The sequence below is a fragment of the Sipha flava genome, unplaced genomic scaffold, assembly GCF_003268045.1.
Source record: "Sipha flava isolate LNK unplaced genomic scaffold, YSA_version1 46_pilon_pilon, whole genome shotgun sequence".
Classification (NCBI taxonomy): Eukaryota; Metazoa; Arthropoda; class Insecta; order Hemiptera; family Aphididae; genus Sipha; species Sipha flava.
In genome coordinates this window covers 276,073-296,764 of record NW_020273250.1, presented here as the reverse complement: position 1 = coordinate 296,764, position 20,692 = coordinate 276,073, and the positions used below count along the sequence as shown (strand labels likewise).

Below are 20,692 nucleotides of genomic sequence, written 5' to 3'. Positions count from 1 at the left end.
AAAAATAAATTATAATAATATTGAAAATGTTGACGCAAAAAAACTTATCAGCATATTTACATGATTGATTCCCACGGTAATAATATTATTACTTACAACCATGCAGACTCTAAATAAGCATGTAATATGAGGGGTTACCAACCAATATTTGAAATGTATAGGGAGAGTAAGAACTCGCAGGGGGGCAGCCACCTACCTTGCCCCCCCCCTGTAGTACCGCCTATGCTTATGCAATATGTTTTTAAATTACATGGCAAACATTTTTATTTTTCAATAAATTTGGTTACATTATTCCACTCAAGTATAATTCATTATTCTAAAATAAAATATATATTTAACATAATTACAAATTCATTACATCAAAATATTTAGAAAAATATTACAACATTTCAGAATTATTAAACGATTTAGAATTTTTCAAGATTAATTTATCTACTAATTCTTGATAAGTTGTTTTATTTTTGCATAAAGCAGTTAGATTAGGTTCACAGCCAAGATCTCTCAATTCAGTCAGTCGTTCCTATAAATTAAATATACATATAAAGTCAATTAAATCATAGATGCAAGTAATAATTTTACAATTATTGAATAACATACCTGTAATGTAGAAATACTATGAGTAAATACACGTGGAGTACTCATTATATGTGCAGGTCTATATCCTTCTTTGAGCAAAAAATCTAATATTTCTTTTAGTTTAGTTGGACTGACTCTCAATATTGAGGGATATTTTGAATTAATATAACGTATAGTTTTCTCTGATACTTTTAATCGTTTGGCTAAGTATTGAGCTGTTGAATCTGTGTTAAGAACAACTCTATTTTCTTGTTGTATCATTATAGTTCTATAAACAATGCACTAAAGTTTATAACTACTATATTTGAAAAATCAATTTTTCTTTTACCTTTGAAACACTTCAGGTTTACATCTTAACATCCATGGTTTAATTCCAATATTTGCTGTTTTAATAAGTGAAATTCTACGATTGATTTGTTCAATACTATACATAAATATCCAAGTGTCTCTCCAAATATCATTCTTATTAACATTATTTTCTTAAACAAAAAACGTAATATTTCATTATAACAATATTAATCATGGACAATTAAATAATTTCTACAATTCAGTGTTTCTTTTGAAATAGTGACTACTATATATTATGTTTCTTAATTTATCTTTAACCTACAGATAGTTAACAAGAATGTATTAGTTTTTATTAAATCTGCAAGAACAACTAAACTTATTTACTTAAAAAAATTTACCAATTAAAGTTTGATAGATTTGGTGTAAAGTTAAAAAATTTCGTGAAAATAAAAATTTGTAATGAATCATATGGTAACAAACTTCTTCGGGTTCTTTCTGTAAATAAAAGTTAATTTTAAGTAATTAAATATTATTAAAATATAAATAAGACATTATACAATTAATAATTAAATATATTTAAAAAAAAAAAATTCTTGAAAACAATTATTATTTTATAATAAAATCATATAATATATAAAAAATAAATAAAATAACATTTTTAAAAATAATATAAATGTAAACTTTATTTTTCAATTTGGCTCTATACCCTGTACTTTATATCTTATATTTTAAATTCATAGTATCATATATTATGTAAATTTATACTGTAAATATGATATTGAGTAAATTATTGAGTAATTTTATTATCACAAACAAATTGCAATCAAATTAAAAATTAAAACATTAACTATAAATTTAAAAACTATACTAACATTTATTTACTTTATTTTAACAGAATTATTTTGAACTTCAGTAATTTTGAATGGTAATTTATAATATTATATATATATATATCTAATGAAATATTTAAGAATAACTAATATTCGTAAACTCATTATTAAAACATTTAATATTTACAGCAACATAATAGATACACTTATATTGATTATGATTAGGGCTCGGATTTGCATCTTTTTTTTTGGGATATCTTATGCGATGCTTTCCAAGCTACAAATTTGTTTCAGTTACACCGTCGTGTTCTACTCAAAAACTATTTTCGGGACATTTTTTGCATTTTTTTACGTTTTTAATGTATATTTTTATATTTTAAGACATTTTTGACCTATTTCTCATATTATGACTAACTTCAGTTGATGTTGAGAAGTCATTTTCAGTATATAAAAACTTATTGGCAGACAACCACCGATCATTCATATTCCAAAACTTAAAAGAAATACTAATCGTACAGTGCAATTCAAATATATAATTTAATTTTTGGTTCAATTTTTTATTTTATTTTATTTTTATTTTTTTAATGTAATGTAAATAAAATTTCATTTTTTACTCATTTTTTTAATAATAATTTGAATTTATTAAATAAATGATGCACTTTTTGATATTTTTAGGGCATTTTTTAGAGTTTTTAGTTCATAAATGCATTTTTTGAAAGGGCATTTTTTTGATGAGTAACACTGATAACATTTATTCAAACCTCGAAATTTTCTGCAAAATAATAAACTCTATTTCCATGTGGTACAATTGTTGATTCTATTATAGTTCTTCTGGTAATATATGCAAGTTTTTTTAGAGGTAATTGAAGTAGAACAAATAAATCATCCATTTGTTTAGGGTTCCATTTTGTCAGTAGCAAAAAACCACTTCTTAAATAATCTAATAATAATACAAATAAAACTATTAAAAAAATATATGGAGGTTGTTATATTGTTATTTTTAAAAATTCAAACAATTTCTTTCTTATAAACCGCATTTTAAATAGACAGTCTACTTAATTAAAATATGTAATTTTTTAAGTATTCTACTTACTGATTTTTAATTTAAAAATCCATTCATTTTTATAAATTGTTTTAGCAGAAAGTCCATTTTTAATACATTCGTTATATATTTTATCATAAACTGATTCATTTTTGGCCTCGAAGTTGACCATGTGACTAGAAAAATCTTGTTTTCCATTAATCTTTGTGATTATTTGATTCTTTGACCGAACAGAATTTGTTCGTTTCAACAATTTAAAAAAGTTTAAAGCTAACATGCTTGTTGATTAATGAATAACATTTATAATTATAAAGTTATACGCCAATTGAACGACCTATTGAAAAAACGTAAGACATTATAGTAACAAATCGGTGTAATTGTGAATACAGTGGGTCGTAGCGAAAATCGTAGAAACCAACTAAGTGGAAAAATGACAATAATTAATAGATAAGAAAATGTTGAAGCGATCGTGTTATCAGTATGTGCTATTTAATGTTTACGATTTATAACTGTGTTGGCGCTCAATTATCGAGGTGACCGTGTCGTTTATCGACAAAAGTGGTTATAACCATGGCCGACGAACGATAATTTCGATCGGCGGCAACAATAATAATTAATACATGCCGGAAAGCAAATTCAAAAACGATAGGGAAAAAAGGGATGAAGAAAATAATCGACTGGAAAAAAAATAGCTGACGAATAAATATAAAATCTGAGCAAATCGAAATTCCCCCTGCCCTCCCACTCATCGCTGGTGAAGTCGCCATCACACGCCGTCCTCGGTCACTTGCCGTTTGATAGTAATTGATCAGTTGTTCCGCATTCTGGGAACCAATTGCGTTTTTATTTAATATTTTCATGTTTTTCGTTTTATTTTCGTGGGATGCAGATATGTGCCGCCGTCCAGTGCGATCGCACACCGTTGTTTGTCCATGATTGGTATTTGTTTTTCTACAACCACGTACAAACTATTATCGTCCCGTTATCACCTCTCTCTTTCCCGTTGTCAATCATCGCTTAATGTCTCCATGGTGATGATAGCAGTTGTAACATTTGCCATCCACTCAGATTGTTTTTGTTTAATAAACGCTTCGTACGCTTAAAGAACAATTTCCGCTGGTCGGACTATTCATTTTTTACAACTGTCATATATTAACGGTTTTTTTAACTATTACTATTATTATTATTATTATTATTCTACCTACTTCGTTTGTCATACCAACACATTTTCGCGTCAACATACTTAATTTTGTACAATTTCCTTACCAGTACTTATTATCGTCATCATCATCGTCTTAAAAATCACTTAACGTTTCCTATAATATTCGTTGAAGTCTTAGAAATTATACTCTCATTGTTTGAAATAAATAATAATTTCCTTTGTATTGCATCCACATTTTGTCTCTTGGCTTATGCTTTTAATCTTTTTGTGAAAGAATAAATTTTAAATATAAGCCATCCCAATGTTTAAAATGGATCCAGTGCAGATGCCCCAACAACTTACTCAAGCAGCACATGATCGTGAGAAGGTGATCCAGTGGATCGTTGATCTGTGCAATACCGAGACCAGAGAAAACGCACTTTCAGAACTCAGGTAACACTAATGATTTGTCTGCCAACAATTAAGTTTATTTAATAAAATACTAGTGTTGTAATAGTTGCTTTTTTCCAATTTCAGAATGTTTTATTTTTCTTAAACTATTATGAAAAATAAAAACATTGTTTTCTTGTATATTATTGTTTTTAGGTTATATTGATACACTGTAATTCTTAGCACTAATTTCCTTTAGTTGAAAATTATATTAACTGTTAAAACCAAAAAGTTGAAACTAATATCTGTTACTAAATATATTATAAGTATAGTTTATTTAAAAACTTAAAATTCATTTTTACTGATGAAATGTTTGTTACAGTAACAGGTAGCAACTAAATATTCACTTTTAAATATTGTTCCAATGTTAATAAATTATATTGTTTATAAAATTTAAAATATTTAATGGCATAAGTGCTTATTCTCATGTTTATAAAAACTTATTATAAGTAACTACATTTCATAATTTATCTATTTAAATTAAAATAAAAAGTTCAAGATATGAATTAATAACTTACAAATGAATTTATGTATATGTTACCGGCAATATGGATACTCTGGTATTTTGCAAAATGCCTAAGCATTATATAAAATACCAAAAATCACTCGGAAATATACATAATAAAAACTTTTCCTAGGTATTATGTATAATACCAATCGTGGAGTAGGCAATATGAAGAAAACAAACAAAATTGGGCATATCCTATTATTAACGACTTTACTTATTGTTTATCATAAATGTGCTAATACTAGTTTATTATCTGATGAACAATATAATGAGTTAATAAAAATTCGATTCACAAGAATTGGACAAGAATATTTAAAATGTGTTTGTAAGTCCAAGTATCAAAATAAAAAGTGTATTTGCTTTAAAAATAACATTTTGTGCACTTCAAAATGTCACTTTTCTACAACATGTTATAATAAGTAAATAATATTTTAAGTAAAATATTTATAAAATAGTAATAATATAATTAAAAATTAAATTTTGTCTGTACTATGAGTAATAGTGTATAATAATTATAAAAATCTTAATATAAATTTTGTACAATAATTGTAACTTGTAATTGTAATTTGTACAATAATAAGAAAAAGTACTGGTTTATTATCATTCCATTTTGATATTATTACAATTTTTCTTTCGTAATCTCTCTATATTGTAATCTAGTCATTTAAATAAAAAGATAGAATAGAATAGTTATATATTAGAATAAACCTAATATTAATTTATTTTAAATATCAATAGTGTTCTATTATTTAAAAATTTGTACTAAAAAATTTAAATACTACATCATTTTTTTTTTTTTTTGTCAGTATTTTAATCATATTGTTTGTAGGTATAGGTACTATTTATTTAAAAAATTACATTATTTACTTAATCTGCTTTATAAGATAAATTATAATGGTAATGTTATTTGTTTTTATACTATTCAATTTACACTTTTAAGTAAAAATAAAAATATCTAACCAATTGCATGATGTGATTTGTTACATTGCTAGGTTGCTAACTTCCATAGATGATCATCTGGATTTTTAACAAAAGTTCATGATCCTACTTATGATTCGTGTTTTTTTAACCTTAAACTTAATGACCAACCGATAAAAATATATATTTACTCCAATGACCAGAGAGTTGCCACAGATTAAAAAAATAGATTACTTATATGAAGAAATAAAAAAATATATCAAATAAGTAATATGTTAACACTCTTAAGCAAGAAGTAACATATTTTTATTTTTAATTTTGAACTTATAATGTTCAAGTTTTAATTTCCAAACTATTTTTATATCTCAATTAAATGTATTTAAGAAGTAACTAGTAAAACCAATATTAAATAAATTATTTTTTCATTTTTTTCAGCTCAAGACGTGACATTATTCATGATCTTGGCCCTTTGCTTTGGCATACAACTGGCACTATAGCAGCCTTATTGTTTGAAATTGTGTCTACTTATCAGTATGTTAACCCTCCAACTATGTCACTACAACAAGTGACTCGTCTTTGCAATGCTCTTGCACTTCTACAGTGTGTAGGTGCTCATCCAGATACACGTTCACAGTTCCTTAAGGCGCAGATACCTCTTTACATGTATCCATTTCTACACAATGCCAACAAATGTCGTAATTTTGAACATCTTAGACTTACAAGCCTTGGAGTTATTGGTGCTTTAGTAAAGGTGAGTACTAAAATATTTTAAGTAAAAAAAATTATAAATAATAAACTTAATAGTGCCCAGAAATATAATATATTATTTAAAAATGGGTAAATAGTTTCCTTTTTAGCATGCCACTCTACTATCTTGGAGTATTATTTTTTTTTCTAAATGTGTTTAACAAGATTACAATTATAATATAGTCATACATTTATTTTAAAAACATTTAATTGAAGATTTTAATCATATTAATAGTATTTTCTTTATGATTTCTTTTACCTTTACAATTCCATTATACATTTTGATTCTAAAATAAAAATTATAAATAAGTTAAAAAAAGTTTAAAATCTTAATAAACAAATATTATTTAAAGTTGTCCTTTTTTGACTATAAATTAAAAGCTCTATATTTTTTTTGTAAGATATGGTAGAGTAGATTTAAATCTACCTTCAGTTATTGAATGAAATTAATTTTATAGTTGTTAAAAAAAAATTTAAATTACCATTGCAACACCCAAATTAATAGTATACCATTTTATTTCCTATTTGTTGAAAATATATTTAAAAATTAAAATACTTAATAAATATATTAAACTAAAATAAAATCTATATTTTTTTGGTATTTAAAAACTTATGGTATTGACCATCAATTATTTTAGTGAAATTGTATTTGTTATTTTTTCAGACTGAAGAACAAGAAGTCATAACTTTCCTTTTAACGACTGAAATTATTCCACTATGTTTACGTATTATGGAAACTGGTTTTGAGTTAACCAAAACACTATCAACTTTCATATTACAAAAAATACTTATGGATGATAATGGTTTAAGCTATATTTGTCAAACTTATGATCGTTTTTCTCATGTTGCTTTGATTCTTGTAAGAATATTTAATACAAAACCCACAACAATATTCTTATTATAATTTTTTCATTAATTCATCACTAAATTAATTTTTAGGGAAAAATGGTGTTGGCACTTGAGAGAGAACCATCTACTAGACTATTAAGACATGTAGTGGGATGTTATGTGCGCTTATCAGAAAATTCAAGGTATTTGAATATTTTTGATTAATTTTTATCATAAAAAAGTAAAAACAAATTAAATACATTTGGGTATAAAACTATTAGAGTACTTAAAAATTTACTATTATTTTAATATATTAAAAAAAAAATTGTATGCATACTTATACGTTTTTCAAAATTCAAATTTTAAATTATAAGTTGTATCAATAACATTTCAATTTTTAATTTTTTTTTTAATAAACCATTTACAAGCATTTAAATTTTGTTTTTCTTGAAACTATTGAAATATTGAACTTTATTTTTGATCTAAAATGTATATAGTTGTTTGATTTTATACATAAACTTTATTTTTTTTATGTACAGAGCTCGTGAAGCCCTCAGGCAGTGTTTACCTGACCAATTAAAAGATATGTCTACTTTTTCGGATTGCCTTGCTCGTGACCAGACCATTGCTGCTTGGTTGTTATTATTGAAGAATAACTTGGAATCCGTTATGCCTATTGATGTATCTCCTGGTGTTCCATCACTTGTCAAGCCATAATTGTGTACATCAATCAAATGAAAACCATGGCTCGTTTGATTATCATATCAATTTGATGTTTATTAGTTACAAATGACTATGTACTTATCTCACAACTTTTTTGTAACATGGAAGGGAAGGGGATTCTATAATAATAATAAAGTAACTTAAGTCTGACTTGTTTTTTTTTTTATTTTTATTCTTAAACAGAAATATAAGTTACCTCTGTTACAATTAGTGTTATACAAATATCACAACAATACCATTGTTCTTATAGCAATAATTTTACAAATTTAAGATTATATGAAGAAGAATATACATACTATCGGTATAATAATTGATTTAATTATCAATATGTGCTAATTTTGATAACCAATATTAATATTGGCTAATATTGCTACCATTGAAATATAGGATATTTTCTATCGGTTTTTTATTTTAGAACTGAAAATGAAAGTAATGAGTTTAATTTAAATTATGGTCTTGGATAGTTCATAATAATTTAATATGTACATCTTTGATGAAATACAAGACTTTTTACTATGTCAATTGTCACACATGATTCATATCTATATTTTAAAATATCATTACAGTTATTAAATTTATATAGGAGCATCGATACATCCTTAATAATTATTTTTACAAACAATAAAATCGTGTTCTTTTTTTAATTGTTTCCATGTTTTTAAATTATTTGTTAATTAAGTTAACAAAAATAAAATATTTTGTTAAAATAATTTTAAATTATCTAAACAGGTATAATTTAATAAGTTATAGGAAGTTGGATTTAATAAATATTGACGTTTTAAAAATAAAAGTATCGATAGTTTAAATATATACTTATACCGTCACTATAACTTTTTATAACTATAGCCACCCTACTTTAATAGTTTTATACAAACAACTAATCATTTTAGTTCCATATATTATTTGAGTTGTTTTATTTCTCTATAAAAACTGCTCAAAACTATTTAAATTTAACCTTTTTATGTTTGTGAATTTTTAATGCATAGTAGCAATTATTTTATATAAGTTTATTGTTTCAATATTGTACATTGAATTAGAATGTAATAATATAATAATTCTTACATTTTAAAATAAGTATTAGTTGAAATTATAAAGATAAACAACATTGTTGTATGATAAGGTTAACTAAAAACTAAGTTACTATTTATTAAAATAACTCAATTGTTTACTATACAATCAGACAAAAAACTTGTTCTAAGAGTATTTATAATTTTTCAATAAATTATTAGCACAGGCTTTATTGTTTTAACGACTGTTGTATTTGAGGATGACTATCCTTTTTAGCTAATGGTTTATGTTTTGGATTGAGTGAATAATAAATAAATAACATAGCAGCTGACAATCTGATTACAGAATCATTGTCCATATAATCTTTAATCCAATCCACGCGTCCCCATTTCATACACTAAAATTTGATATAATACAATATATTTGCAAAAAACTTGTTATACACATTGTAACACAAATAAAAAAAATAATTACCTGATATTCTTCTTCCATTTTAGATAACAGAACAGCATCTTTTACAGAAATATCTTGATGTAAGCAACATATAGCTAATACTATGGATTTCAAAGTTTCGACAGCATATAAAACACCTAATGTTCATATTAAATATATTTCGTTATAGTTTAGAATATCTAATTTAAATATAACATTGTGTTGAACAAACCATGAAGTGCAGGGAATCCAAGTGATAATAAGTACTTCTCAATCAATGATTTGGTAATTGCATCAAAACTTTTAACATAAATTCCTTTGGATGGTTTTAAATTAATTTCAAAATATCCATTAAATTTGTCAATTAATGGCAACCATTTTTCTGTCAACATTTTTTCTAGTTCTTCATCTGTCTATATAAATAATTTAAGAATTATTCTGAAATAATTTTTAAAAATTAAATTAATGTTACATCAGAGATGAAAAATACTGTATCAGTCTCTAAGTAAGATAATATTTGTTGCACTACTTCATGTTCTGAAAGATCACTGGGATTATCTACTGCCATAAAACATAACTTTGTCTAAAAATAAAAAAAAACATATTATATTTATTTATGTATTTGTATAAAACATTATCATAATATACCAGGTGCATTGGATCTAATTGAATATTTTCTTTCTGCATCCCCCATTCTTCAGCAACTGCAAGAGCTAGCGCTTTACTATTTATTACAAGTTCTTTGCCTAAAGGTGTTTTCAATTTACTGTTGTCAAGAAGTACTCCATAAGAATCACTGTTTTCAATTATATTTGTAGTCTTATAAAACTTATCTAAAAAACAAAGTATTGTTAGTATTTTATTAAATTTGTGAGTAAATATTAAGAAAATAGAGTATATTCTAAAATGTCATTACCCTAATAAAATATAATAATCATTAATTTTTAATACAGAACATTTAGATTTTTAGATAAATCACTATTTATAATTATAAATTTATCCCAATTTATACTAAGCTATTATTAAATATAAAATAAAATTTAGATTTTTCAAAAGAATCAATCATTTTAATAATCAAACCAGAGTCCAGGCTTAACGAGTGTCAGGATACAATATGTCCTTTAGTTATAAGTTATAACTTCACATTTTCGCAAAATTAATTAATTTAATAAATTTACAAATTATTTGTCACTCAAACGTACCACATAATATTGAAATTCATAACACATAAAAGCTACTAGTTTTCATTAAAAGAGAAATAATAATCGACAAAAGTGCATGAGTGCCAAATTTTGTTTAAATTTGAATAATTAATCATATATATTGCGGCATAATATAAAATCTGTCAGTAGTGGCTCACAGGAAATAATTAAAAATATCTCCAAGACACCCAATCACAGTACGAAACATAGATCACAGTTGATAAAACACAAATTAATAATTTATAGTAAATTAATAACTTACTAATAGCATAAAATCTTCTGGGCTGAAACCAAGTAATTGTTGTAATATTGGGTAATTTAAAATTTCTCTGAAGTTTATTTTTTGCTATAGAAGCAACTATCTGAAACATTTTACCGTTTGCCAATTCTGAAACATTTAAACAGCGGTTTAATTTACAATAATTTTTCAATACGATCTGTAGTAAAATGAACATCAATAATTTATCAATCGTCAACGTATAACAATTTTACGTTTCATAGCTGTCAAGTGATTTCATTAAAACCAAGTACCTTCTTATAACTGTTAGTTTTTTCGGCACTAGTTTGGGAAAAAACGGTTTCAACTAATTAAGACCTATCGTATTCTACATATCCTGCATTTAGTGTTCGCTTCACGCTTGTTTATTATAAACAGCACACTTATCGTTTCCGTATCATAATACGCGTTATCGCAGCGAGAAAAATGATAATGTAACGAAACGGCGACCGCAAAACAGTCGGCGGAGAGCACGAGCGATTACACACAGAGCGATTCGAACGCTCTTTGTTTACACATCTCAAAGATAAGCGCACCACTTTATATTTTGTGAAATACTAGTCTTGATGTTACTGTACATCGTACACAGTGGCGTACAGTGGCGTGGTGATGATATTATTTTGGAGCAATTGCTCCTTCGAAATGTTTGGTAGGTGGTGGTTCCCCTGCCAAAAAATACTTAACTATAAGTATAACAATAGATACATCATAACATTATATTAAATGTTTTAAATGCTAATAAATATTTGGCGCACAAATGTAGTGTATATGATCCGTTACACTAGAAACAATTTGTGCTAACTAATTGCAATACCAGGGGCGTATTTAGACTTACTTCTAGGGAGGTCGACTCAAATTTTTTCTTTAATTCAGGCTCAAAATGTACAAGTAAAATTTTTGATAATATTTATATCAGGTGAATTCTTAATATTTGTGGTTTTTTTTTTTTTTTAATTTAATGCTAGATCCACTTAGAATGGTCTTTTGTGTAGTTCTTTTTTAACATCTATCTGTGTTTTGAAAATTTCGCTTGTGTTTTATCTAATTTTTCACTAAGTATGGACTGGGTCTTCAATCAAAATAATATCGGTATATTATTTATCGTTATGGGACATATAAACGTTATAAGCTATTGAGCGTTTAACGCTATAAATGATTTAAACGTTATTCAATTTAAGCGTTTAAACGTTATACAAATTTAAACGTTTAAAAAATGTTCCGTTTACCGTTATTGACAATTATAACGTTATGAAAAATTTAGCGTTTTGTGTTATTTAAATTAGTGTAAAATTTGAAACGTTTTCAAATGTAGTAATACTATAAAATAAATCATAATTTTTGTTTCTTAGTAAAATACTCATTACTTATATAAAAATTGTCTTGGTCTAAAAATGCATGGGGGGGGCGATTGCCCCATCGCCCCCCCCCCCAAATACGCCACTGTGCAATACCAATGTTAACAACATTATTCAAAATTCACATACACTGCACAAATCAAGATACAAGATAATTAATGAGTGTAATAAATTTACTTGATAATTAAGTAAGTTCATCTGATTATACAAATCAGTCTAATATACGTATATTTTTTAAATTGTAAATGTTTTGTTGTGGTGGAAATCCCGTTAGGATGAAAAAAGGGTACCTTTTGGTATATACATTTTTGCTCTTCACCAAAAATTAGTTCAACACGCTACTGGTGGCGTAACCAAAGGTTTTTCAATGGAAGGGGGGGGGGTTACGATTTAGGTCTATACAATAGGTAGGTATACATAAAACATATTATTTTAAATTTTCTTGTACTTTATTTAAAGCATTTAAAGTCAAACAATATTTTAATTACATTAAAATTTACATCAACCGTAGTTTTCTTGTTTTGGTCGCTAATTTATTTAGGACATCATCAGGGTTTATCATTATATCACTGTGTATATTCATCATTGCCAAACCATTCAACCTATTTTCACATGTGGTGTTTCGTAAATATGTTTTCAATCTTATTAATGTTGAAAAAGATCGTTCAATGTTAGCAGTTGTAACTGGGAGAGTTGTTAAAATTTGCAAAAGTTTGAAAGTAGAAGGGAAAATTGATGTGTTACATTTTTGAAGAGCATCGATGGCATTTTTTGGTAAATCTTTAGTTCCTATAAATTTTTGTTGCCAAATTTTAATTTCACTCACAGCTGCTAACACACTGCAATCTAAATCGCCTCAACACATTTCAACTAGCTACTTAATTTTTTCTTCATATTGTATAATATTGGATGATGGTAAAATAACGTTAACATTTTCAGTTATAAATCTATGAGATAAAAATCGATCATTTAATTGATTTAAAAAATCAAAATTTTTAAATGGAATGAATAAAGATATTCTGTAATAATCCTTAAGGTACGTCGTGACGCCCGGCGTTAATATGTTAAAATTTTCATTTTCCTCGACAGAGGACGATGCTTTAATTAATCTCGTACAAAATAACAAATGTATTTGCGATAGTAACCATAAAGATTACAGAGATAATAATGATGATATTATATAATAATTATCATCATATAATTCTAAGTAATTGACCCTTTCGTAAAAGATTCGCGGTCTTCGTTGCATCGCAATAATGATGTCGTCGTCATCGCTCTCACTCTCGTCATCAAATAATATTCTACGATACATTATAATAGTATCTTCACAGACAGAAAAATTGTACGCAAAAACGAAATATTCAAATACGACACACAATAATTATTCTTGAAAGCAAAAAATATGTTAACAGTGATAACACGTGATAATACGTTTTAATATTGTTGTTTGAACTAAGAGTTATCTCTTAACACTCAAAAATATTAGGAGCTAAAATCTGGGAGTTAAGATTTTCGATAACTTGATGTTACCCCTTAACGCTAGGTCGTAAAATTATTTTTTGAGTTAACCTCGTGTTATTGGTAACTTGCACTTTAACTCTTGTTGGTGAAACCGGCCCTTAGAGATTCTATTTGGAAAAATATATCCGATGAAGTAGGAAGATCAAGTACAAATTGAAAATATAATTCTTAATTATTTATAATTTATAGTACTAACTTTCATACTCGTACAAACTTTATTTTAATATTTATTATTTATTCTTTGTCCTCATCCCACCTATTGTATAGGCGATGACTGTAAAAAGTGCTGGAAGAATATTCGGGACATGCACTTGAAACAGAAAAAGAAACTTCCGACAGGATCAGCTGCTCCATATAATAAAAATTGATGTACAATGAATTTATCATTTTTGGATACCGTTGAATACGAAAGAAGGTATGCCCATACTTATAAGTTATATTGTATTATAAAGTTGATTCATAATAGTTTATGTATATCAGAAATTACATAGGTGGATCTACGAGGTGTGCCAAGACACATCCTAATATAAATCAAAAAAATTAATTAATTTTACACATTTAATAATATATTGTTATTATTATACGAGTATTAACCTTTTTTAAATATATTTATTTATATTTTTGTATAAATTTAGTATAATATCACTATAGTTAATATTTTTGAATTATTTTGATTTTAGTACTATTACAAATATGGGCATAACTGATGCTTATACGTCAAATGCTTTTACTCTAATATAGACGAAATTGAAACTAAAGACCAAAAAAACAAACAAAACGAAAAAGAACAAACAGAAAATAGTATGTCCGATTCGCCATCACATTCATATGCAGGAAAACATATTCGGTCAAAAGAAGATAAGATTTCTGTTATTTTGTCCAAACGATCAAAGGATTCCATACTTAGCATTCAAGAACAAAATAAACTGTTGGCTACAAGCATGAAAAACCTGTGTAAAGAGGATGATATTGATATATTTTTTAAAAGTGTTGCAATGACAGTTAAAAAAATGCCACCGCAAGCGATTAAAGAAGCCAAACTTAAGACACTTACGTTGATCACTGAAATATATGACAAATATTTAACTCATCAAAAACTACCTTATCAAATACCGCCAGATTATAACAATATGTACCAATGTCAATTGAGTTCCCTAGCCAATTCATACAGTACCTCAATATCGTCACAAGGGTTTTTGCCGTTCAATTATGGAGACGAGTCTAATGCTTAACCTTTGAAATTTTTTTAATTTTAAATAGTTGTTGCTTATAATAAGTTAATTTTTATACCGATTATTTTTTATTTACTTTTGTTATATTTTAAAATGCACTTATTTTTATTCAATTTTGTTTGTTGGTTTTATTTAGAAACAATAAATTAACCAAAAGACTGGTTTAAATTAAAATATATTTCGTTGTTATTTCCAAGAAGTTTTATTACTACTATAAAGCTGGTTACACACATAGCGTTTCGTATGCTGCGTTTTCGTGTTTCGGAAACGCTGCGTTTTACCATTTAAAATTATATACTCATATTAAAATATGTATATTCACACGATAAGTATAAACGGAGCGTTCGACAGTTAGTTAGAAATAACTGAAATAACTGGTATACTTATGAAAATAACAAAAATAATATTTACTCTTAATTAAATTAATTACAATTTTTTTTGTATAATTTTTTCATAAAAATAATTAATGTATTGTATTGTATGTCTAATTTATTATAATTCTATTAGAAAAAACAATATCAAATTTTGCCTCAAAGTCAGTGCTTGTTTTTCCTCTAGAGATATTGGCTCAAGTACACGTGATGTCGGGTTCTTTGATATTTCTTCTTGAATCAAAGAAAAAATTAAATTAAACTGTTGACGATTTGGACGAAAAAATTCCCGAAATTTTTCATCGTCGTTAATAAGATGTCCACCAATCAAATTTTTAAAGAATCCTTCAGAGTTCTTCGTGGAAAACAAATTTTTAAATGGTTTTCTTTTTTTTTTTTGGAATTAAGTTCATAAGTAACTCGTTTTCCATTTCTTCATCACGAAGTAATAACTCACAAATAATATTATTATTACCTATTAATAATATTGTTCAAAATTAAATTTTTATTCATATATTATATATATTTTATCTTAGATAAGTAATTAGATAAATTAACGTTATTTATCTAAATAAGATAAAAAATGATGAAAAATGTATCTAGATAATTTATCTAGATAAGTCCCAACACTGATTACAACGAATAAATATAACATCAAAAAATCTTCAGAGTTCAACAGAAAATTTATTTTCAATAGTACCCTTATACAACTCGTTAATAGATTTCATAAAGTATGTTCGCGAACACTTTGATGATTATGAAAGCAATTCTATAGAACTTTTAAATAAGAATATTGAATATCAGAGTTTAAGAAAAAAAAGACGCCAAAAAGTAGACAATTAGATGATACTGATTCTGAAGAAAGACAATTAGATCCAAGAGCGAAAATTATGAGTGATATTCATTATGTTTTTTGTGACAAATTTATATCTGAATTGAATAAACGAAAAATGGCTTATATTGAAGTAGAAGAAAAATTTGGATTTTTATTCAATAAAAATCCTGATGGAAGTGATATTAACAACCAAATAAAAAATGTACAATCAATGTTTACAAATTAACTAGATTTGGATCCTGATAATTTTGCAGATGAATGGTTTCAATTTCATAGTTTAATTTATTCTCATCAAATATCAAGAAATCCCGTTGCCCAACTTATATTCATTAAAGATATGCAAATATCACATGCATTTCAAAATGTGGAATCGTGTCTTCAAATATTTCTTACAATGCCTGTTACAAATTATTCCAGTGAACGATAATTTTCTTCATTAAAAATAGATTACCATCTACATTGAGTTAAGAAAATATAGATGCCCTGGGAATATTATTTATTTAAAGTGATATCACAGCAAACCTGAATTTTTAAGTTGTTATTGACCACTTTTCAAAGCAGAAAGCAAGGAAATGTTTGTGAAAACTGAAATAAAATTAGATTTAAAACATTAAACCATAGGTTCCCAAAGTGTGCACCGCGGCGCCTCGGTGCGCCGCGATGTCTGTATAAAGTCGCCGCGCCGTCATGAAATACTATCGGGTCTAACATTTTCCTTATGATTAGTCATGCTATGACTTAGAGAAGGGCGCCCTGAAAAAACTTTAAATCAAAAAAGGCGCCGTGAGTCGAAAAAGTTTGGGAAGCACTGCATTAAACGTAAAATATTTAAATTGATAAATGTGTAATATCTAATAAAAATACTAATTTAAAAAAAAAGTGTTTTTTTATGTGTTAGTTGTTTTACTTGAATAAATACTAAACATAATAATCATATTTTTAACAATACAATTTTATTTTATGATCCAACTACTCATATACTAATTATATACAGCATTAATTAAAAAATATATTATGCGTACATTTTTATTTTAGCATTGAAGAAAATAGAGGTGGACAATTTGGGGCTCAAAATTGTAAATTGTACGGGGCCCACGAATTGATAAATCAGGCCCTGCTACTCACACTGAACAATGGTCAGTTATGTTCAAGATGTTGATAGGTACATTGCCTTAGGAAAGTGATAGTATTACTATAGTGATGATGAAGCTTTATTATTATTTTCGTTAAATAATCATAATAAACAAAAAAAACAAATGAGTCTATGAAGTAAACATGGAACGTAAAAATTTTGGTAAATTACATCATCTTTTAAAACAACTACGAAGAGATGAATTAAAATTTAAAGAATATTTTCGTATAAATATGAAATAATTTAATTAATTTTTATCAATTATTAAAAAGGAATTAAATCTCAGGGAAAGTGTTACAGCCGAGAAAATATTAGCCGTTTGTTTAAGGTAAATCATTAAACACTTTTTAAAATAATAATACTTTTTAATTATAATATGTAGCCTCATAATTATAATTTATTAGTACTTTATTGAGTTTATGGTAATAATTACTATAATACTTGAGCATAATCATTGATCAGTTAAATTAAATAGTCTCTTTGTTGTTGTGAGTCATCACAAGATTTTGCGTTTTCATACATCAGATTTGTTGTACTTTTTGTACTTGACTTGAAGTTGACGGATGAAACAATGTTTGACTAGGAGCAGGTATTAATATTCGACTGACCGGTGAAGGTGTGTCTAACCTAACCAACGTGCTACAATCAGGTTTTTCAGTACTGATGATAGAGGATGTTGGAGTAGCAGATGGATGATCCAAGAACTCAGTTTCTGCATTTATAATTGCCCTCATAATTTCTTGCTTAATTCGCAGTTGAAAACGTCGAGGAAGTCGTTTTGCACTCTCACACGTATTGACAAAGAAAAAAATCTAGTTCTCCTGGCTGTTTTTTCACTTGATTTTTGTTTCCAATGAATGATATTATTTTGTCAAGGTCACTTTCGTCAGTGTAAGTTCTGTGAAAAAAAAAAATAATAATACTACAGTAAGTGTAAGATCAGTGGCACCGGATCGCCAAAATAAAGGTGTGAAACATTTCATTCTGACACCCACCCACCAATGGATACATTTAGGAAAATGTTAATGACCTCTTTCCCTCAAAAAAAAAAAAAAAATTGCTAGCCCCCTAAAAATCGTAAGTTCATGCATTTGCATGTTCTTTGTTACATTGGAAAATATGCTAATTGAGATAAAAATCCGTTTCATAACAATAGTAATAAAAATCTAAAGTTTAATAGAGCATGTTTTTGCATGTTTTGTGTATATTGGCATATTTGGCATATAGTTGATTTTTTTTTGGGATATTAGCGCATATTATTTTATGTAAATTCAGTGAAATCGTTTTCGTGGAAGTTAAAAAAAAAAAATTAGATCAATAAATGTTTGAATTCATTCTTATATACTTTTCCGAACTTGTTTATAAAATCATAGAATTTTATTAATATTTTTATTTTTTATTGGCATTAAATTTTATAAGTTAAAAGTAAGTACCACGAAAACAATGTCACTGCGCACCACTACCACTCTCTACTTATTGACGTGTCCATTGCAATCTATCTATTTTCGTCACAACGTGTGTTCATTAATTATAATTTTAATAAAATGTAACCGAAGAAAAAATATAAATAGATAATTCTTATTATTTTAAAAAATTCTTAATCGTGTTTTTCCGTGCATAGTTTTTAATGCATATTTGATCAAATTGCATGCCTATTTATGCGTTTTTTAGTGCATGAACTTACGAGCCCTGTTAATTACTATTATTATTATTAAATTACTATATTATATTAATAATATTCTACTATAATATATAAATAATATAAATATTAATATTTTACATTTGAATACCTAATAATAAATGATTATTATTTTAATAAATGTATTGTAAAATACATATTATCTAACTGGCTTTTTCAATTCTTCTGAAATGTTAACCCAGGCATTATTATGCATGTTCTAGTTTCGATATTCGTCCAGATTTTTCTTCCAGAGACAAGTATACCTGTGTACTTCCTTTATTAGCTGCTTTAGTAACATTAATTCGAAGACATAACGTAGCACTCACGAAAATTAATAAAATATAATATATTTTTTTATTTATTTTTCAAAAAATCTTTAACTTAATCTTAAGATGAGTTTCACTTAAAAGTTAAAACTGCCAAAATAACGTGAATGTGTGAAAAAATGAATGATTGACTGCTCGTCGCTCGTATATCACAGGACACGTTGCATTCAATTTCCGATATCGACACGTGCAATGAATATGCCTGTCGAAACCTGTAACGTCGCGACACATCGCTCAAAAATATAGCCACAAATCAATCATTCGATGCGTCCCCACGTAGTTAAGAATAAAACGTAGCGTACACTATTTTGTGTGGCCATTTACGTCTTCAAGATAGAAAACTATTTTTAATCCGTATAACGAATATCGCGAACATAGCACGCGTAGCGTGCTGTGTGGCCTCAGCTTAAATCTAACGATCTGAAATTTCCATCATTGTTATCAGCGCTGCAGATAAAAATAGGACCACCGTCATTATCTCCCGCTACTTCTCGACGGCCACAAAACATAATTGTTTCAATAATTGGAACCAGTTTAGCACTATTTTTCAAAAATAGGTTTTTATATGCTGAATCGATAGCGATATAGATATCGGGTTTTATATTATCCGTTATTTTTAAAAATTCATCCACGCGTATAACAGACACTTTATGGTAGGTATGAATAAAATAATGCAATAAATATTAAATAATAGTAATTTGAAATTCTATAATTATTAGCTTTTAAAAATTAACTGTACAGCTGTATATATTATATTATACATTATACCACGTGGAGCGACGCGTAGGTCCCCATGTAAGGCTGTACACCAGAAAAATTATAAACACAAAACTTTTTGTATGCTATCGGTTTCAGAAACTAGCTTCACGTTGATCTGTATACTGAAGAAACTTAAACAATAAAACTAGGTATAAAATAACGAAGTATGATAAGTTATAAAATGTCTGACGAGGATGACGTGATTTTACTTTGGTGGTGAGCACATAAAAAAAAAATGTCTAGTACTTTTCTAGTACTAGTATTTTAAGTATGTAGTATGTAATTTTGTATTGAATAGTAAATAAATTTATAAATCAAATTCTATGATAGAACATAATTCACTCAGTAAAAAACTAAAAAAAACGTGCATAACTAATGAAAATGTTCATGAAACTGAAACAATGAAACCAGAATGACAAATTTCGTGTTATCAATTTCGTAAACAACTATAAATAAAAATAATTACATGAAACTCGGTGTGTTTCCCTATGCAAATATATCGGCTAGTTT

General features: G+C 26.7%; 4 protein-coding genes and 1 pseudogene across 4 annotated transcripts; 2 read left to right on the top strand and 3 right to left on the bottom strand.

Annotated features, from left to right (window-relative positions):
- Positions 1-27: 27 nt before the first annotated feature.
- Positions 28-3,359, bottom strand: LOC112689778 (transcription termination factor, mitochondrial). Its single transcript, XM_025563630.1, has 6 exons — positions 2,788-3,359; positions 2,456-2,634; positions 1,263-1,359; positions 905-1,055; positions 598-844; positions 28-520 (listed from the first exon to the last, which is right to left on the bottom strand). The coding sequence occupies exons 1-6, from the start codon at positions 3,011-3,013 to the stop codon at positions 380-382; spliced, it is 1,041 nt and encodes a 346-aa protein (XP_025419415.1). The 5' UTR covers positions 3,014-3,359; the 3' UTR covers positions 28-379.
- A 153-nt stretch (positions 3,360-3,512) lies between these two features.
- LOC112689779 (CCR4-NOT transcription complex subunit 9) lies at positions 3,513-8,201 on the top strand. Its single transcript, XM_025563631.1, has 5 exons — positions 3,513-4,330; positions 6,189-6,504; positions 7,165-7,359; positions 7,440-7,531; positions 7,868-8,201. Exons 1-5 carry the CDS (start codon positions 4,200-4,202, stop codon positions 8,043-8,045), a joined length of 912 nt encoding a protein of 303 aa, XP_025419416.1. The 5' UTR covers positions 3,513-4,199; the 3' UTR covers positions 8,046-8,201.
- Positions 8,202-9,156: 955 nt separating this feature from the next.
- On the bottom strand, positions 9,157-11,475 carry LOC112689758 (ATP synthase mitochondrial F1 complex assembly factor 2). Its single transcript, XM_025563597.1, has 7 exons — positions 11,225-11,475; positions 10,956-11,081; positions 10,140-10,324; positions 9,964-10,074; positions 9,724-9,904; positions 9,534-9,649; positions 9,157-9,456 (listed from the first exon to the last, which is right to left on the bottom strand). Exons 2-7 carry the CDS (start codon positions 11,062-11,064, stop codon positions 9,289-9,291), a joined length of 870 nt encoding a protein of 289 aa, XP_025419382.1. The 5' UTR covers positions 11,065-11,081; positions 11,225-11,475; the 3' UTR covers positions 9,157-9,288.
- Positions 11,476-12,821: 1,346 nt separating this feature from the next.
- Positions 12,822-13,219, bottom strand: LOC112689710 (52 kDa repressor of the inhibitor of the protein kinase-like). Its single transcript, XM_025563544.1, has 2 exons — positions 13,204-13,219; positions 12,822-13,114 (listed from the first exon to the last, which is right to left on the bottom strand). The coding sequence occupies exons 1-2, from the start codon at positions 13,217-13,219 to the stop codon at positions 12,822-12,824; spliced, it is 309 nt and encodes a 102-aa protein (XP_025419329.1).
- Positions 13,220-13,329: 110 nt separating this feature from the next.
- On the top strand, positions 13,330-15,134 carry LOC112689709 (annotated as a pseudogene).
- The last annotated feature ends 5,558 nt before the right edge of the window (positions 15,135-20,692 follow it).